The 20,128-nt window shown below is 41.6% G+C and overlaps 1 protein-coding gene across 1 annotated transcript; it reads left to right on the plus strand.

The window, feature by feature from the left end:
• The first annotated feature begins 5,075 nt into the window (after positions 1–5,075).
• si:ch211-269e2.1 (cohesin subunit SA-2) lies at positions 5,076–20,000 on the plus strand. The gene is made up of 32 exons (XM_061088437.1): positions 5,076–5,189; positions 6,840–6,932; positions 7,032–7,119; positions 7,419–7,583; positions 8,022–8,118; positions 8,214–8,290; positions 8,380–8,451; positions 9,194–9,398; positions 10,140–10,291; positions 10,390–10,463; positions 10,593–10,716; positions 10,849–10,947; positions 11,199–11,278; positions 11,373–11,480; positions 11,566–11,686; positions 11,815–11,932; positions 12,356–12,459; positions 12,570–12,662; positions 12,764–12,850; positions 12,949–13,149; positions 13,346–13,422; positions 13,527–13,602; positions 13,706–13,786; positions 14,260–14,352; positions 14,443–14,617; positions 16,797–16,933; positions 17,461–17,562; positions 17,652–17,803; positions 17,891–18,019; positions 19,362–19,552; positions 19,631–19,706; positions 19,803–20,000. The coding sequence occupies exons 2-32, from the start codon at positions 6,901–6,903 to the stop codon at positions 19,936–19,938; spliced, it is 3,522 nt and encodes a 1,173-aa protein (XP_060944420.1). The 5' UTR covers positions 5,076–5,189; positions 6,840–6,900; the 3' UTR covers positions 19,939–20,000.
• Positions 20,001–20,128: the final 128 nt, after the last annotated feature.

The raw sequence follows: 20,128 nt of genomic DNA on the forward strand, positions 1-20,128 counted from the left end.
CGGATCAGCTTCAGGTGAAAAGCTGTGATCATCATCTGCTCCAGTCAGACATGGCAGCTCGCACATCAGAGCCGCTTTGTCAGCCCTGTGTTTACCACGAAGCTTTCAAAGGTAAGACACTCTCATTGTGTTTGATTTTATTTTGAAATGTCTGCTGTGCGATTCCCTCATGGAGGGTGTGCGCCCTGCAGACCCGCTGACCACTCCCCTTCAGCTCCCATCCTCCAGCCCCAACCTGGACCTGCAGGAGATATGACACATGCATTTTGTCTCATACAGGATGTGCTTTGTGTGTATTGATAGAAGGTGAGTGTGTGTCAGTCAGGTCCTGCAGAAGGTGCTGATGTGCATTTGCTTTGTGCTCAGTGGAGCTACAGGTGAGGAGACCTCTGATGCCGGTGCAGCTGGGTCCGGAGCAGGTGGGCCTGGAGATGCTGTGTCTCTGTGGGCAGCTGGACCTCCTCATCAGGGCACAGATGCAGCAGGTATAGAATTACAGGACAACGATTGCATCATCGCCAACACTGCAGACACAGCTTCCACCCACCTGATCCACTGTCTTCTCAGTTTGCACCAATTTCCATGTAACTGGGAAAGTAGGAATTTAAGTAAAAGCCCCATTTTTCATCAAAATAAATGTAATTTATCCAGTGCATCTCCATGAACTGAACCAAAACAAATTAACTGATATCTAGGAAGTAACTAAAACCAGAGACTGACTGATTTAATGATAAGAAATGGGCGATTTGAACCTTTCCAGTTCCACAAACTTTTTAAAAAATTATTTCGCCCCCAGGTGTGTGACATTTTGGGCACTTTTCAGACAAAGAAATATAAGAGGGTGGTCACATGACATGCTTGGTGACGTCTTGTCTGAACAGAGGGCTGTGTCCAAACCAATATTATCAAAGTAGCTAGATTTTCAATAATAATTCTAATATTTTTATTACTATTATTAGATTATTAGTAGTTATTAGTACATAGTTTTCACTGTCATCTTAAAGTTATCATTAGGAGATATAAACTAAACTGGAAATAGATTGTATGATTTTATTTGAAGGCGTTATATATGCCTTTAATCATCGTCTGCTTCTAAATGATTCTTCTAGCTGGATCGTGTGTTTGACTGAGTTTCCAAGCGACTGTATTAAATCATCAGTACTGCATTCGTGCTGAATAGTTATAACCCAACCAAGCTTATATGGTATTCATTCCCAGTATATTCTTAAACCTTCCTGCTCTCAGCCCAACACTAACTTTTCTGGGAGTAGCAACTGGTGCGATGACTTTCTCATCTTCTGATTTTCTGACTTCTGTTCAGCACCTTGTGTTCATTGAGTGTGGACGGGCCTGCTTTTGTAATCTGTCCGATAGGAGCCTCTCACAGACAGATCAGTATCTTCATGCTCATTTTACAGAGTAAACAATGCAAAAAATAGATTTATTTACAGTACGTTTGCAATTTACAAAAATCGTTTTATTTTCTCAATTTAATTTGTATTTATAGTTATTTAGGATACAGTTTAAGGGTGTGATATATCAAGGCTCACTTGCATTTCTCATAAGGGTTTAATAATGACAACCTAGGAATCATTTCCAATCTTTCGTTCAGTAGTATTGTGTATCAGCCAAGTTACATTCACACAAACATATATATCATTTCAGGTCCAGCCTGTGTCTTCGTCATTTCACATCATTCAGTACAGACATCATTCTGTATCCTGTATCCTGTGGTTCACAGTTTGTGTGTCACAGTTCCAGGAGCAGTTGGGACAAGGCTGCAGTCCAGAGGAATCAGACACTTTCCAGGCTCAAGGTACGAAGACTCACAGAGTGTAATGAGACTTGGATGTAGCACCTGTATTTTAATGTATGACAGTTTTTGTGCTTCATTCTTAAAGGATCAGATATTCTCGACCAGATGCTGCAGTGCCTTGAACATCTACCAAAGCCTATGCCACAGCTGGAGGTATCACATCTGACAATATTAAGTCTTTATAATCAGGTAAAATAAATCATTACCAACGAGGATTTGTGAAATACATTATTGTTCCCCTCTGTTACCTCAGGACTACCTGGACATGTTGGGCCTCTCAGCCATGTTTCCTCGTGTGGAGGTGTTCCTTATTCAAGGCAGCCCCGTGGAAATGTTGGAGAGGCCGCCGATGGACGGTGAGAGAGGAGATACAACAACAGCTCTAGATATAGCACAGTCATATTTTACAATCTTTTCATTGCCTATATCAATATGCATGGATGGAATGTCATGACGATTAACTCTGGACACAAACCTGCCACCCACACAAGCAAATAGTTCACATGCACTGTGTGTGCTTGGAGGCAATTTACAACCGAACAGCATATATAACTTCTTGATTTTTACATGTTAGATTATTTTAATTTGACATCTTTCAGTCAAAATAGGCATCAGTTAATAATAAGTAACATGCAATACTTAAGTGTAAGGCAAATACAAAATATGAAAAAAATGAATTGATACAGTCCTAATGCACAACATCATTGGATAAATCTGCAGATTTACAAAACTTTTAAACATTTTCAAAATCACCTTTATTCGAGTATTTTAAAAACAGAGAATAGCCTTATAATAAATCTTAAATTCAACAGCCCCCCATTGGCTCCAGGCCCCTTTGCCCAGGCTATAATCCGTCATTGCCTCTATCCTGGTTAGTTACACGATCAAAATGGTAAAATTCATGTTGGTTGATGCTTCTGTTGCAGATTACTTCTACCACATCGCCAAACTGAACCAACTCTTGGTGCTGAGTCAGCAGCTGGAAGAAGATATTCGACACCTTGGAAGTCATAAATACATCGCCCACCAGCTCTCGGTCATATATGTGAGGAGACAGATTCACTTTTGTTCTTCTCTTAGATCCTTAATGTTTCCACTCCACCAAAAGTTGCTGTGTGATTCCCCAACCGTCTATTTTTTTGTTTTCGCAGCAAGTCGTCAGCTCTTTCAGGGGAATTCAGGTCTTCTCTGAAATAAAGAAAGATATTGAGGCCAACTTCAAACAGATGAAACAGTCTCTGGTGAACGACGAAGGCTCCAGGCACGAGCCTCAGCTGGCTGCTCACTACATCAACTGGTGGGTCACAAAGCAAACGTTCAGCTGCTGGAGAGGATGATGATGATGATGATGATGATGATGATGATGATGATGATGATGATGATGATGATGATGATGATGATGATGATGATTAACGCAGGAGACTGATAACAACCACGTATTGTTCTCTTCGTAGGATATTAGAAATAACTCAGAGCTTAACGTCGGCGGTGCTGTCGCTGCCGGAGGAGCTGACGGACGACCTCCACCAGGCCGTGACCTTCGTGTCCCAGCTCCTGTCCTGACTCTGTATCTACGAGCCCTGGCGTCCTGATGCAGCGTCTCCGGGAGTCTCCTGCTTCTAAATGAACTGATGATGGTACGACTGTGAAGAGGTGCTACATGAGTGGATTGGAAAGCCTATAATTAATTTACAAATCATCTAGGTTTTTTATATTTCCCTCCTGAATGTGACTTGTGTATTTACATTTGGAGAGTCAGCTGTTTGGAAATGAATGAAAGCTTGAGGAATAATTCCTTGCACTACTGTTAATAAAAACTACTGTTGTTCTTTTTTAACCTAAAGTGAAATAAAAAAAAAGTAAATGAAAAGAAAGGTGTGTTTGTCTGTTATGGGGCGTGTTTGCTTCATCGAGTCGATGTGATCATAATGACACACATTTTTACATGGTCTTTTTCATCATGGCATGGTGGTGCAGTGGGTTCTGGGTTTGAACCTGACCAGGGTGGACCCCAGCTCTCACCTAATGTCAGCTGGGATTGGCTCAGATAATAGATAATGGATGGATCAATAAATAAATAATTTTGTCTATATGATGTATTCAGATTTCTTGTTGGATTCAACCATAACATTCAACCAGATTATTCCATTTGTGATGAGATATGAAAAAGATCAGCTGCATATAATCACATTTGAGAAGCTTTAACCAACTCCATGTTTTCCCTTTTCAGTTCAAAAATATTTGCACATCAATTTTGTCAGCTGAAAGATGGAATCCAAATCAACTGATTATTGATTATTTGGTCTCTTGTCACCTCGACTGATGTCTGGGAGAAGAAACAGTTTGGTTTGTAAAATAATGAAAATAGTGAGAATCACAATTATGGAGAACCCAAAGTGAGCAAATCTTCATGACGTTTCTTCTTCTACTTTCTTTTCTTTTACTGTTGTACGCCTTGATATCTCTTTTTGTTGTAGAGCACTTTCGTCAACTCTGGTCTTTTAAATGTGCTCTATAAATAAATATAAGTTATAAATTGACATAAGTAAAGGTATATGCCCTTTATTTTATTTGATCTTACTCTTGTACTTCTCCTTTGTATTGTTTAGGGCTCTGGTGTGTTTGAAATGTGCTCTATACAAAAAATAGACTTGTAATAATTAAAAGTTTATTGCCCCGTATCTTTTCATTTTGTTGTATTCTATTTTATAGCAGTACTTGTCTTTATGATTTCATTGTACATCAGTTTGTTCGCCTTTGGTTTATTTACTGCACAAATAAAGTTGAGTAAGATGGCAAAGTAGTTTCACCTGAATGAAAGCAGCAAGTTAATTAATATATGATATACAGTCCATGATTAAAAAACACATTCAGGGTCTGATATGTTGTTTATATTCTACTGAGGAAACAACATGTTGTTTGTGTTATTGTTTCTCTTCCTCTTCTTCACGTACAGTTGTTTACTAGGGATGTTTCCAAGGGGTGTTTCCTAGGGATGCTTCCTACATATGTCTCCTACAGATGTGTCCTAAAGATGTCTCCAGCAGATGTGTCCTAAAGATGTCTCCTACAGATGTTTCCTAGAGATGCCCCCTCCAGATGTTTCCCCTGCTGCGTGGTGCGCACAGGGGAAACAACCCTAAGGCGGGACTTACCTGTGAGTGACGTGTCTGAACACCCAATCACATCCGTTCCCGCTGACGTACCAGCCAATCAGAAGCGGGTAGGCTGTCCGGCAGCTTGACTGTGAGAGCTGCCGGGCTGAGGAGGAGGATTCTCATGGAGGGAGTTGAATTCTTTCATTCCAACATCCTTCAGGTTTGAAAACAAAGCTTCGGTGAAAGTGGCAGAAGAATGAAAACATGTGAAAGAGGTAAGTTTGAGACCCAGCGAGCTGTGAGTTTATCCGCCAATCACATTCAAGCTGAGGGCGAGTCCAGGAAATGACCGCTGACATCTTTCTGTGCATCAAACCACGTGTTAGCTAAACAAGTAGGCGCTCGACACATACACACATGTATACACAGGGTTGTTTTGTCTTTAATCGAGATCACAACCTGCTTCTACTCTGCCGAAGTGTCCTGGTGCAACAAGCAGCTCCGCCCAGCGGCGAAGGGCGTGAAACACATCATGTTACCCGCCTGTCACTCAGCAGAGGAGGCGTGTTAGTCCGCAACATTTAGTTTGGTTCCAATTCAACAAATAACAGTCTTATTATTATCTTAGAATACAATTATCTTTTTAGCGTATATCTTATATCATGAGAATCAGCCAGAACTACGTCATGATTGATTGATGCAATGAATAATCGATTAGGTCAGGGGTTTTCAACCGGGGGTCCGCGTCCCCCTGGTGGTCCGCGAAGGCATTGCAGGGGTCCGCGAAATTCGATTTGATATTTCAACACATTTCCAGATTACTGCCAGTAGTTTTCCCCTGTCCATGCGTGTTAAAGGTAGATGTAGAAGAGCGTTTGAACTTGGTAGAAAAACTCTCAGGAGGTCTTGGAGATGTAGTTTGTATGATGGGAATTTTTATTGTCCCAAAAAGACGACCAAAAGGGCAGAATTAATAATGAAAATATTAAATATAACAAAAGAGCGAAAAACAAATATTTTGTAATGTGAAAAATAAATTGGCATAATAGCCAAAACAATTGATTGCAATAACAGTCAACTTTACCACGTTCGCTGGTTGAGAAACAATTTCTTAGGAGAGCTCTAAGACTTTCGTTGAAAACCCATGGATTAGGTTATTATGTTTGAGTAAAAATATAAAATATTTGTAATTTCTAGCTTCTCAAATGTCATGATCTTTGTTAGTAAACTGAATAAGAGCCTGGCTGATATGGATTTTTAATACATATCTAAAGCTATGCGGTAATGATTCTTGATATGTTATAATAAAAACATTAAGACAAATACATGTAATTGAATCTTAATTTTTTTTTTTTACAGTTTAACCATGAACTTTATTATGACTAACTCTTAATAAAGAGAATATGTAAATACAGCCAAACATGTAAAATTGAATTTAGATAATAAACTATGTATTTATGTAAAGTGTATAAATGCAGATCTTTTCTGTATTTTTAATCTGTAAAATAAAACTTCTTATATTTGTGCATCTAGAGTCTTAACTAAATATTGTTTGATTTTGAACTGTTCTCTGTCTTATTCTAGGGACAATTGTAGACTGATTATTTGTGTAAATGCACCGAAGAGAACTAAGAAGAGTTCATGTGCCGGGGGATGTGATTCAACATGTGATGACATTGTCGTGTTCCTTTCCTCTTTTGGTACAAATCCCATTGACACTGGTATTGATTCTCTGATTAAGGTGCAATATTAATAGTATCAATACTTCGGGGATCAAGCAACCTAACATTACTGGATATCAGGTTATCAGTCAGATATTCATAATTATGTCAACCTTGGCTTGATACTGATCAAGTATCCATTATTGTGATTGTACAACTTCTTTTAACCATAAGTCTCAGACACTGATCATGTTGTGTTTCCAGATGCAGAGAACTACAAACATACACACTCACCTGAGTCCTGTGTAAAGACCTGAGGAGTGAGATGATCCCTGAGTCCAGGTCCTCAGAGCAGACGTGAGCATCTACTTCACCTGGTTTACTGACAGTGTGTTCCCTTGAATAATTTAGTTTATAATTAACGTCATCTAATTTCATGTTTTTTATGATTCCCAGTAAGAAATCGCATGATGAGGCTAACTCCTCTGGTGCTGTCAATCATTCTGAGGACGAGTCGGGAAACGAGAATCAACAAAAGAACGTGGTACATGTTTTTGTACTGACGACAGATTCTTCAACTCGCTAACTGTTGTAAAAGAGCAGTAATATGAACAGAGGAGGGATGTGCACATTGAGTAAAACACACACACAATGCACAATCCCATGATGCAATTATGATGATCTGCATTGTTGTAAATCAAATTTAGAAATGAAACCTGCAACACTTTCGATTTGCATTTAAAAAAAGTCGTAATTTCTTTAAAGCCCAAAAGGAAAATATTTATTTTAGCTTCTCCCATGTGAGATTTTTCTGCATTTCTTTCTCACATGTTGCATTTTCAGAGAAGACGGAAAAGACCTCACAAAGGCTCAGAGAATGTCCAACGCAAAAGTGCCCGAGCCGGCTGCAGCCGTGTCGGCAGAGCGAGAGGCGGCCGCGGTAAACGGAGACATGTGGAGAACGTCACCCTGTTCGAGGTTCTCACTATGGGCAGGAGTGCCATGCGGGTAGGATAACTTTCCTCTGTAGCCAATAAGGAAGTATATACTAGATACTATTGAATATAGACAGCATAAACGTAATTCAGTGTTAACAGCATTACACACTGAAATTTCTCATTTAGTTGCGTGCGAACAACATTTACAGTTATAAAAACAGAAAGTGTCTATACTTAAAAACACCTGAAGAAACCAGCGAGGATGAACTGATTATTAGGGCCCGAGCACTGACAGACAGTGAGGCCCTATTGAAATTGTAAGGATTATTATTATTATTTGTCAGGGAAATGAATTGGCTTTTTGAGGTCTTTCACATGCTCAAATTCTTACCAAAATTTGCAGAAAATTAGAAAGTGGTGAAAATGTACGTATTCTGGAGGAATTTTCATTATTTATAATATTTTCAAGACATTAACATAGACTCACTGTGACTCTTGTGTGAAACAGGCGGTGATAGACGACTGGATTCAGGCTTACGTGACGGACAGAGACTCGTCTCTCCTCGATCTCATCAGCTTCTTCATCCAGTGCTGTGGGTGCAAAGGTGAGCACACACACAAACAAACACACACACACACACACCGACACCAGGGCAGAACACACCGATTCATGTCTCTGTTTCCCTTCTGTCTTCATCAGGTGTGGTCACAGCAGAGATGTGTCAGAGCAAAGAGGACAGTGATGTGATGAGTAAGATGGTGGAGGAGCTGGACGAGGTGCGACGTCTTGAATCTGCCTCAACGGCGTCTTGAAACCCTCAGTGACGACATTCTGAACTGACACTGTGTGACTGTGTGGGTTTCAGGTGGCGAGCATGCAGTATAAAAAGTTTCTGGCCTTCCCGTGGATCCTCACAGTGACGTGGCCCATGGACACAGTCAGTTCAACACAACTCCTTTCTGCACTTTTTCTCTTTCCCATCCTTCACATTAGGGAGGTAGAGAAAACAATTTAGGCCAGGGGTCTTCAACGTTTTTCAGGCCAAGGACCCCCAAACTTGTGAAGAGATGGAGCAGGGACCCTGTACTATATATATTGTATAAAATTGTGTTTTATATTAAACTGGGCCTAGTGCCATATATAAACATAGCTACCCTGTGAATTCAATACTAAGCTACTCAAATATTACACGGGTTCATATATTCATGTTTTTAATTTAAACATGTGCCAGGTACAGGATGGCCATGTCACTGCCATTTATAAACATATATCTTGAATACAACACTGAGCTATTAAAGTAATTCACAGATTCAGGTTTTTATTTTAAAAATGTTGAAGAGACAGTGAATCCTCAAGCTATCTGTGGATGGCACACATACTCCCACATTAGTGAGATGTCGGACCTTGATAGGTAGCACATAACTTATCTAATCTTGGATGGATGGAGGTTGTCAGGCAGAGGTTCAGATCAGCCTCACAATATGTTGGTTGCATGTTAATGTGTACTTTAAGAGATTTAAATTTGTGGGAAAAAAATTGGTTGGAAAATAAATGAAAAATTAATTAGAAAAAAAAAAAATGGTCTCAACCAAACATTTCGCGACCCCCCTGTTGAAGACCTCTGATTTAGGCTATTGAGTGATTTACTTCTCCCTATTTCCCCCTCCTCTCTGCTGTAGGACAGTGTGGAGTATCCCCTCACACAGTCAGGTCCGTACGGTCGCTGGTTCCACTCTGAGTTCTGTGACTTTGTGTCGGTGCTGGTGGCTCAGTGTCAGCACAGCGTCGTCTTCGACAGCTACCTGATGCACACGCTGATCTCGCTGCTCACGGAGCTGTCCAACTCTTACATACGGGCCTTCAGACACACCTGTACTCTCGCAGGTGAGGATCAGTAAACACATCAGACACACACACATCAGGGTTCCCACGGTCATGAAATACCTGGAAAAGTCATGGAATTGTACAATGTATATTTCCAGGCCTGGAAAGGTGCTTGAAAAAAATTAAATCAAGTCATGGAAATTTGTTACATTCATGTTTTCATGTCCTTCATTTACGCTGAGTTTTAAATAATTCATATGCTTTTAAAAGAAATACGCTCAAAATATAACCAGGCATACGCTAATACTAATTGAAAAGTTTGGTGGGGAAGCAGGCGGGATAATGCACTATGCCAGGGACGTGTAGATTTAACCATGCTTGGCTACAAAAGGAAAAGTACATGCCATGGGTTACAACCAAATACTTCATTCATTTGTGTCATTTAAGGTATACTGTATGCTTTGGAATTCTCATTGTTAGCTGAAATACTAAATGTTGTCACCTTTTCATGTAAACACAGAGATTTCACAAAATATTTGGTCATGGAAATTTGGTTTAGGGTAATTGAAAAGTCATGGAAAGTCCTGGAAATCCATTGGTCAAAACGTGTATGAACCCTGACACACACACACACACCTAACACACACACGCACACACACACACACACACACACACACACACACACACACACACACACACACACACACACACACACACACACACACACACACACACACACACACACACACACACACACAGTAATGTGAGTAAACCGATCGTTCTCTTGTTTTCTCTAATAAGCGGTGAAGCTGTTGAGTGCTCTGGTGGGCGTGGCTCTGAGCCTAAGTGTCGGGATTGAAAACAGTCAGAAACTGTGCAAGGTGCAGAAGACAAAGACCACGCGACAGAAAGTCACGCCGCAGCTGGAGAGAATACAGAAGAAGATCGCAGAGGTGAGACATGTCACCCTGTGCCTGGCTGGGAAGAGGAGAATGTAGATGATTTTAAACTTTGCTCTGTTTCACATCTTTCCTTCCTCTCGCTCCTCCAGCTGCAGGGGAAGAGGGCGGAGATAGAGAGCATGATGGACATCGTCTTTAAAGGGGTTTTTCTCAAGAGATATCGGTAAATTAACTTCATTGAGTACGCTGGTCGTAGCTGAACGTTTAATGTGCATCATCATCACTATTGAGTCAGCGTGTGTGTGTGTGTGTGTGTGTGTGTGTGTGTGTGTGTGTGTGTGTTTCCGTGCAGCGATGTGCTTCCAGAAATTCGCTCCATCTGCGTGGAGGAGTTGGGTTTGTGGATGAAGCTCTACAGTTCTGAATTCCTGAACGACACCTACCTCAAATACATGGGCTGGATGATGTACGACAAAGTAAATAACAGCAAAGTCACAATATTATTTTAATCTTGTCCAATGAAATGATTAGAAATGTTAGAAAACAAGCGATTCCCTGTGTTTATAAACCAAATGTGCTGCTGTGCATATCATCTTTCTTTCTTTTAGATACCAGATGTGCGTCTCAAGTGTGTGTTAGGTTTGCAGCGTTTGTTTGAGGATCCTCTGCTTCTCCCCAAACTGGACCTGTTCACCAGCCGCTTCAAGGTAACCCAACCTGCTTAAAGCTGCATCACTGAACCATAGCCACTAGAGGGGAGTAAAGAACCAAAGATAGAACCAAAATAGGCCACAAAGTCTAAAGAGCTCAAGAGATGGGTGATAAATCTGTGTTTTTGACACTTCAAGCAACACAAGTTACATGTTCATGTTTGTTTACAGTCCATGGACTTTATCAGAAGCTTTGATGAATAAGGGTCAAACATAAATATGTGTGGTGTTTACTGTTTGTGTTTTAGGAGCGGTTGATCTCCATGACGCTGGACAAGGACAATGAAGTGTCCTTACAGACCATGAAGCTGCTGCTTCTCATCTCCAGGTCAGTCACCAACATGTTTGTTGTTCTTATCCTTTATTTTCCATCCATCCTGCATGTTTTCCCGCTATTTGCTTAACTTGCAATACTTTTGCAGAACATGTGATGATGTGCTGAGTCCAGACGACTACAAGCAGCTGCTCCAGTTCGTTTACTCCTCACAGCGACCTCTAGCAGCCGCCGCAGGGGAGCTGCTCTACTCGAGGTGAGTTGAACCTGAGAAGAAAATAAAACAAAACATCAAAAAACAGTTAATTCATGTTTAGCTGGATATTGTTGGTTCCTCTCAGGCTTCTCAGCTCTGGAGCTCATACGTCTGATTCCCAGGATGATATAAATGAGGAGGAGGCGCATAAACTCCAAACATCTGCCAGACTGAAGTCTCTGCTGCAGTTTCACCAGGAGTCTGAGGTGAAATCTGTCGGCTCTTTGAGGGTTTCCGTTTATTTTCACATCATGATGTTGTGTGTTTTTTAATGGACCATGTTCCCATACATGAACTGACATAGCTGTGTATGTGTGTGTGTGTGTGTATCCAGCTGCACAAGCACGTAGTGTACCTGGTGGACAGCCTGTGGGACTGTGGCGGAGCTCTGCTGAAGGACTGGGCTGCCCTCACGTCCATACTGCTGCAGGAACCGTCCTCACACGGTCCAGGTGAGAAAAACTGTGTGTGTCAATGTGTGTGGTTCTGTGTGAGTGGTGGAACAGGCAATGAATCGTTTTTTATTTATAATGGATAACGATTCGTCATCTGAGAAGATTTGTTTAAACCCATTGATGACTAGTGTCATCACCTAACCCACTAAAGTGTATAGTGATTAGTGAGAGCAGCTGTACATCTAAATACTGTCTCATCATCTAAATACCTTGTTCTAGTCTACAGGATGTTTTGTAGAGTAACAATGTTCTAAAGAATGAAATGTATTTTGTCCTTGTTTTCTCTCCATGTAATTTTAAGAGCACTTTTATTATTGTTTTATATTCAACATCTTTTATCTGGTTATTATTGCCTATTAATAATATGTTGTGTGTAGTTAGCAGCATACTTTACCATATATTGACTGTGTGTGTATGTAGGTCTTACACTGGCAGAGCAAGCGCTGCTCGCAGAGATCCTGGTGGCGTCGGTGCGTCAGGCCTCAGAGGGACCAGCCCTGGCCGGTAGAAGTGGAGCGAAGAAGGTCAGTGAGGGAAAGTATTCCAAATTTGAAAAACAATCCGGAATTGAATTTTACAGGACTGAGGCATCTATAAAAATCAACACGTGTACTGTGGTATATTCAAATTCCAGGCAATGAACGCCAGAGAAAAGAAGCTTCAGACCGATGACTGCACTAAACTCACCCAACATCTCCTCACTGTTCTTCCAAAGCTACTGAATAAGGTTTTTATTCCTCACATAGTTGTGACATTTAATTCAGTGGAGATCATTCTTCTCTCTCTACGTTACACCATCATGTCTGTTGTGTGATGTCGTTTTGACAGTTTTCAAGTAGCGCAGATGTCGTTGCCTCCCTGTTGAGGATTCCTCAGTTCTTCATCCCTGAGTGTCCTGAGGCTGAAAACACACAGGTCCGGACATTCAACTTTCACAAACGGGAAAATGTCTCAGAACGTCACAGTCTGCAGATTCTACAACCAACTGGTTCTGTTCTGGTCTTCCACCTCAGGCGGTTTCCAGCCTGGTGGCGGAGCTGGGAGCTGTGTTGGACTTCCACTCGGGCCCGGCTGTTGTGGAGGCCGCGGCTCGCACCTACCTGAGTCTGTGTGGGGGGGAGACGTCCTGTGGCTCTGTGGCACGGGACGCCAGAGACTCTCTGGTCCAGACCTGGGTGGACAAACTGACAGTTCTGCTGGAGGACTCATTGCAGGTGGGAGGCCTCAAATCCTTCAGACAGGATTAAAGAGGGAAAATCCATCTTTTTGTGTAATTTCGTAAATCTAAGATCACAGATGATGACGGGTGATGTTTGGCAGCCAGCACCAACAGTCGGACTCCCTTACTGGCAAAGAACAATGAGCCTGTGTGAAGAAAACAACTCACTACTTCCTGTTTATCTGTTACAGGGCGACTGTTTCTCTGCTGATGAGGAGAAAACCGGAGACATTTTATCCACACTGAGGAAACTGAGAGCTTTCCACAGGTAAGATCTGATTGAAGTGTGAGCCTCTGATGTCCTGGTCCTGATCCTGATCCTGGTCTGAGAGTGATGAGCATGTGTTTGTGCTTCTCTCTGTGTCGCTGTAGCTGTCACGACCTCTCTCGGTGGAGTCTGTTCCAGCTGCTCTCTCCTCTCCTGTCAGCAGGAGGAGCTCCACCCGAGGTACCATCATTTCCCTCTGAAAGATGAGTTGAACCTCCCCAGATTAATCTATTTATCCTCTTCGTTTATATTTTCTTTATTGTCTCTTCCCTGGTGTGTGAAGGTGCTGTTGGAGGTTCTGCAGTGTCTGTGTTTCTTCCTGATCTGGTCCCTCAACGGGAGCAGTGGAACTCTGACATCCAGAGTGAGTTACATCTGATTTGATAAGCTCATAACCGTAGTTAGTGTAAATGTAAAGATATAAAATGCTGGTGTTCTTTTACATAAGTGAAAATCCATTATATACAATATATCTATTGCTTAAAAACCCTATCTGTTAAATGTATGGATTTAGGGTTCTTTGTAAGAATACGGATAAGTCGTAAGTCAACTCCTCTGCTTGGTGGAACCATTCATATTGGTGCATTTGTCCATTACCAGTTCCTTCGGTTTACACAAATGCGTCCACCTCCTCCACGTTTGTTTTTCGACATTTCAGAAAATTTGAATATCTGACTTACGTAAGTTTTTTTTAGTGTGATTGCATTTCTAGAGAGGCCTATGAGGTAAGTGACACTATTTTTTGCACAACTTCAGCTGCTCTTCTATTTTCCTTTTTGAAAACTTGAAAACACAATATTTGTCACAATAGTATGTGTGTGTGTGTGTGTATTTAAGGAGAAGGCTGTGGCCCAGAGGCTCCAGCTGCGTCTGTTCTGTGAGCGGAGTCATCACTCTCTCTCTCACTCCGACCACAGCGTCCGACATCAGGTGAGCAGCAGACGTCAGGTTTCGGTTTTGGCGCCGTTTACTCTTTTATTTGAGCCTTTTCTAATAGTTCTGTCATTTCTCTGTTTGTAGGCTTTCCTGGGTGTGTGTGACGTCCTGGTGGCTCATTCCTACCAGACCCACGTGTGGGATCCCACCTCCTTCGGTCCGCTGCTCCACACGCCCAGTCCCAAACTGCAGAGGGCGCTGTCGACCTTTGTATGCATGCACGTCTTCGTTGGCCCAGACTGTGACAGTCAGAGTAGAGGTGAGACTGTTTCCTTCACCTTCACTGTAGAGTAGACGGATGATTTCACATTCATCTCTGTGCTCACAATAAATCAGCAGATGAGAATTATTTTGTGACAAATAGTTTGGTTAATTCAGTAGCTTATACAAATGAGATAGAAACTGGATTTATTTTAAATCAATGCCTGAGAAGGAGTTGATGCAGCAGTAACAAGTGATTTTACGGGTTATGTATTATCCATCTGAAAATGGTTTGTTTTAAACTTTAAATTAAGATGTTGCCAAAATAAAAATGTGGTTATAATTATAAAGGAAATAGCTAAAAATGGAAGTTTCTACAGTTTTTAAGGACACTAAAATGCATTTGTTTATTTTATTTGTAGATAAATTAAAAATAGTGCATAGACTCATACAAATATCCATTATTCTAAATTCTTAATTTTGCTATTTTATGACTTTGAACTACCATTCATTATAGATAGGTTTGATAATCAGTAAACAATAATTACATTGACATTAATGCTGTATGTAGGTTGAAATTCTTAATGTTGGTCTTTCAAACTGATGAGATCAGACCTGTAAAACAAGATGTAGCACATTTGTGGAAGCTCTGATGGACACTAGGAACTAGTCTTCACAAATTTTTATAAAAATGAGGAAAATTATAAGTAAGGTTTCAAGAAAACTAGGTGGAAAATGTAGAATATAGAACCACTAAATAACTACAACTTTATTGTAATGTAACCTAAACAAAGTAATTGAATTGAATTTCTTCCCAGGTAGGGCACTTATCATCACTTTCTCTAATTTTCCAGAGAATAATTCATGGATCTTGATGAAAAGAATCAGGTGGACTGTGATGTATGTGGAATTGAGTGCAGATCCAAATACAAAGACAGATCGAGTGAATTTAATTGTGGTCTGATGTTGGGCCTTGGCCCGACTGTGTGCCTTCTAGCTTTACATCCAATGCATTTGAAACATTCAAGTTCCAGGACTTCTACAAAACTGAGAATAGGTTTTATTTTCTCTGTAAACTTTTCAGATAAGAGTTTCTGCTTCATATTTGTGTGTTTGACAAACTTGTGTTCAGGCAGCGTCTGAGGACTCCCAGGAGAAAACGAGGTGCTGTACTTGCCCAGTAGATGGCACTGTCACTCTGCCCGAGCGTCCGCCTGCTGCTCTGAGCGACGCCTCGGTTCAGAGCCGCGGTAACAACATGCAGATATTAAATGCACGGCCACGCGTTTGGCGTAATAACTCACTGCAGAGCCGCCTGCCGACTGCAAATGGGGCCTGATTTGCAACCTGACCTGACAATTGACCCTCAATTACAAAGGAAAACCTGTTAATACCTTCAGACTGAAACAGGGCCGACTAATTTGTATGAAAGGATGTTCGACTTTGTTATGCAAAGTGATGCAGCTTGTAAATTGATGAGGACAGTATGCCTCTGTGTGATCTAAAATGAGGAAAACAAGATTGACATGTTGGAAATACATACGGGGGTTTTCTCTTTGTGAAGTCCTGCAGGTAAACCCAGGAATTCATTCACGGCTCCACTGTAACGCAAAAAACATTTCTTTATTAACTTTCATGACGGCTTCTACTTCCAGAAACATATTGCATCCAAATACGGGAGAAGTCCGCAGAAGTCAATAAATGTCCTGGTGGGAATTTCTTAAATGTTCAACCAAATACAATACAGGATTATTGGTTTTTGAACATGTAATAAAAAGTCGTGGTTTTATTGGATTTGCCTGGTAACAGTTTTGTTGTATGGACAGTGTTTTCGATTAGTTGCTGGATCAGAGATCACTCGAAGGGCAAGGCCACCGAGTTAAATCATAAAATCAGGGCAATCTTTTCCCGTGAGAAAATTCCATTAACTCTGGCTCACCTCCGCGTCTGTTTTATTAGCCCTGCGAAAAGATTGAAGCCACATGGTGTCACAACCATAACTCTGCTCTTATGTTATCTTTGATTTCCACCTGCTAAAGCCATTGTCCCGAAACAAACTGGAACACTCTTTCCCCCTCGCGCTTTGTTCTTTTCCTTTCTGTTATATGATTTCTCATGATTAATCACTCCTCTAACTTCACCCCCTCCTCCTCTCCTCTCCTCTCCTTTCCCCCCCCCCCCGCTCTCCACCACTTCACATCCGACCGCACGCTTCCCCTCCCGTCTGGCTCCGTCAGTCAGCGAAGGCTCCGAGGTGGAGAGGCTGGAGGACCTTCACAGACGGAGAAATCTGCTGGCGGCCTTCTGCAAACTGATAGTGCACGGGGTGCTGGAGATGAGCACGGCAGCTGAGGTCTTCATGTATTACACGAAGGTAAAGGGGCAACTCCTTAAAGGGAGAGTTCAACAGTTTGGGGAAAAAGGCACTAAACAAGGGGAAACAGTCGCTATGACTCGGTCCAAAGGTGAAAAAATCTGACCCTCAGCACCTCCGAAGTTTGTCTCCTGGATCCAAACAGCAAATAAGCTTACTGGACACATCCTCAAGTGTCCTGATATCATTCCATTGTGCAACCGTGCATCTATGTTGAGTTTAAAGTTAAACACACCACAAAGTTTGCTAGGATGTGTTTTAACAAGGTTTTGTGTGTATGCTTCTTGTTTTGGGGCAACTCCAGAACATCTCTGCACTTGACCAACAAATAGTCGGACATGTAGTTCAACTCCCTGTAAAACTATAAATATTTGCTCTAATAATTTGTGTTTTTTATGGATTACACAAATGTGATACAAAGTGTTGGTCAGTGAGGTTAGGTGATCACACAGTGTCCACTCTAAATTAACTAGTTTTTTGCCGAATAACTTTCTCAAATAGTATTTTCTCTCTCTTTTTCCCCTCAGTATTATAACGACTTTGGAGACATCATCAAGGAGACCATGTACAGGGCCAGACAGACGGATAAGATAGAGAGCTCTCGCACACTAGTCCTCTGTTTGCAACAGGTAAGGTCACTTAATGCATCCAAAATAATGATCGTTAACCACTCACAAGCGGATAGATGCTGATTCGGCATTTCTTCTGCGCTCCTCAGCTGTTTGTGCGACTAAAGAAGCAGCAGGAGAGCGGTGGCAGGGCTGAAGCCGGAGTCCAGACCTTCACCAGCATCAAGGAGCTGGCCCGGCGCTTCGCCCTCACCTTCGGGGACACGGTCAAGTTTCGGGAGTGCGTCGTCATGATGCACAGGTAAGAGCGCGGGTTCTCACGATCTGGAGTCAGTATTTGCAGGTTTTTGTGCCTCAACGTCTTTTGTCTTTGTGTGAATTCATTCAGGACGGGGATCGAGTTTGTGTTCCAAGAGTTTAGCCAGACCCCGGAGACCCCGACGCCAGCGCTCCTCTCGTACCTCACCATCCTCAGCGAGTTCTCCAGCAAACTGCTCAAACCAGACAAGAAGACAGTGTAAGTCAGAGGTCTTCAACGGGGGGTCCGCAGAGGTACTGCAGGGGGGTCGCGAAATGTTTGGTTGATGAGACCAGTGGTTCTCAAATGGGGGTACTTGTACCACTGGGGGTACGTGAAGGCACTCCAGGGGGTACTTGAGATTTAAAAATATATATATTTAAAATTAGCATCCATTGAAAAATCCTTTTAAAATAGTTATTTAATAAATATTCAATAAAATATAAGTGTAAGTTCATAAACTGAATAGTATATTGAGTAGGCTATTCATTTTCATTATCCTAACAAACCAAGACCCATTAAATATTTTTATTTCAGAGTAGTTCAAGAGAGACCACTACAAATGAGCAATGTTATGCACATGGATGGAGTTTTAAATGTTTTGTTGATGTATTCTCAAATGTTTGAAATTTGAAACTGTAGTTACAAAGTTTAATAAATCAGACACAGCGAAACAAAAAAAATGCTTTGCGCTGGTTAGGGGGTACTCGGCTGAAAAAAAAATTCACAGGGGGTACATCACTGAATAAAGGTTGAGAACCACTGGATTAGACAATACTTTTTTTTTCAACCAATTTTTTTCCAACAAATTGAATGTCTTTATTTTTTTTTTAGAACTTTATTGAAGAGAAACACAAACATTCCTTGACAACATCACAAATTATATATGACAGACTGATTAGTGAAAAATAATAAATAAATAAATGGACAGTTAAGACATTCCATCGTACCACAGGATTCCCCTCAGTTAGAGAGGTATCCTGCAATAGGTAGCCTACTCCTCACAAAAACATCAGACCTTAATTGTAATTGAGCAGTTAAAGCCTCCATTCCATACACCTCCCTCTGCTCCTGTTTCCACTGTGCCACTGTAGGTGGCTGTGGATTCAACCATTTTATTGTCACCATTTTCCTAGCAGTCATCAAGAATATATGTAACAAGTGCTCTTGGTCTCTTGTGTACATGCCTTCAGGAGTTAGATCGAAAAGAAACTAAATTGAATGTCTTTAAATACACATTAACATGAATCCAACATATTATAGCGAACAGATAAATGGAAGCAGAAGACATTATCTTTCTGTGTATTATTTGAATAGCTTAGTATTGATTGCACAATAACAGGGTAGCTATGTTTATACATGGCACTTGGCCCAGTTTAATAAAAAACACAATTCCCTACAATATATATAGTAGGAGGTCCCTGCTCTATCTCTCCATCAGTTTGGGAGTCCTTGGCCTGAAAAACGGTGAAGACCCCTGGTGTAAGTGCTGCCCTTGCAAACAGTGCATTTGAAATCTGATAAATGTGGCGTTTTCCGATGACTGTGTTTGTCTGTGCAGGTTCATGTACCTGCAGAAACACACAGCGGAGCTTTTCATAAACCTCCGAGACGAGTGCTGGCAGCCGCTCGTCTACTATCGGGCTTCCCTGCTGACCGCAGCTGAAGGGGAGGACGCTGTGTCCGGTGTCAGCTCCGACAGGAAGCCCCCCCCGCCCAATCGCTCTCCCTTCTCCAAACAGAAACTAGAAGGTATCGCACCACACAGAACAGAGTTACATCAAAATCGTTTACGAGCTATGTCACGTGTGCATTTTTTTTGTTTCTCAGGAAGTAAGTCTCCCTGCCTGTTCAGCCCTGTCGACTCCAAGGTCAGCAAAGGTCACAGATCTAAATTCAGTCCAAGGTGAGGCCAACGCTGATTTCTCACATTCTGATTTACATTTGAACAAAAATAAAATCCCCCTCATCTCACTCATATTAACGATGGTGAACTCCTCAGTCATCAGGAGAAAACAACAGACCTGGATCCCTTTTCTATTCCACTGGAACCTGCTGCACGAAGTCTGCACCCAGAGGGGTTCGTCCTCAGCTCCAGCAACGAGGCGGAGGACGACACTGTGGAGATCGAGCTTTGAATTCGAGGAGGTTGAGGAACATCGACGAGTTTCTTTAGTTTATTTTTTGTCTTCTGTGTTCAGACGTCCAGACCTACCAGCATCCAAAGTTCCTAAGCATCTTGTATATTATGTTATTTAAGAGGAGACCAGCTTTACGGATTAATGTGGTGATATTCTGTCTCCAAAGCCCCAGAACAGACCAATGAAT

The sequence above is a fragment of the Limanda limanda genome, chromosome 16 (genome assembly GCF_963576545.1).
Source record: "Limanda limanda chromosome 16, fLimLim1.1, whole genome shotgun sequence".
NCBI lineage: Eukaryota > Metazoa > Chordata > Actinopteri > Pleuronectiformes > Pleuronectidae > Limanda > Limanda limanda.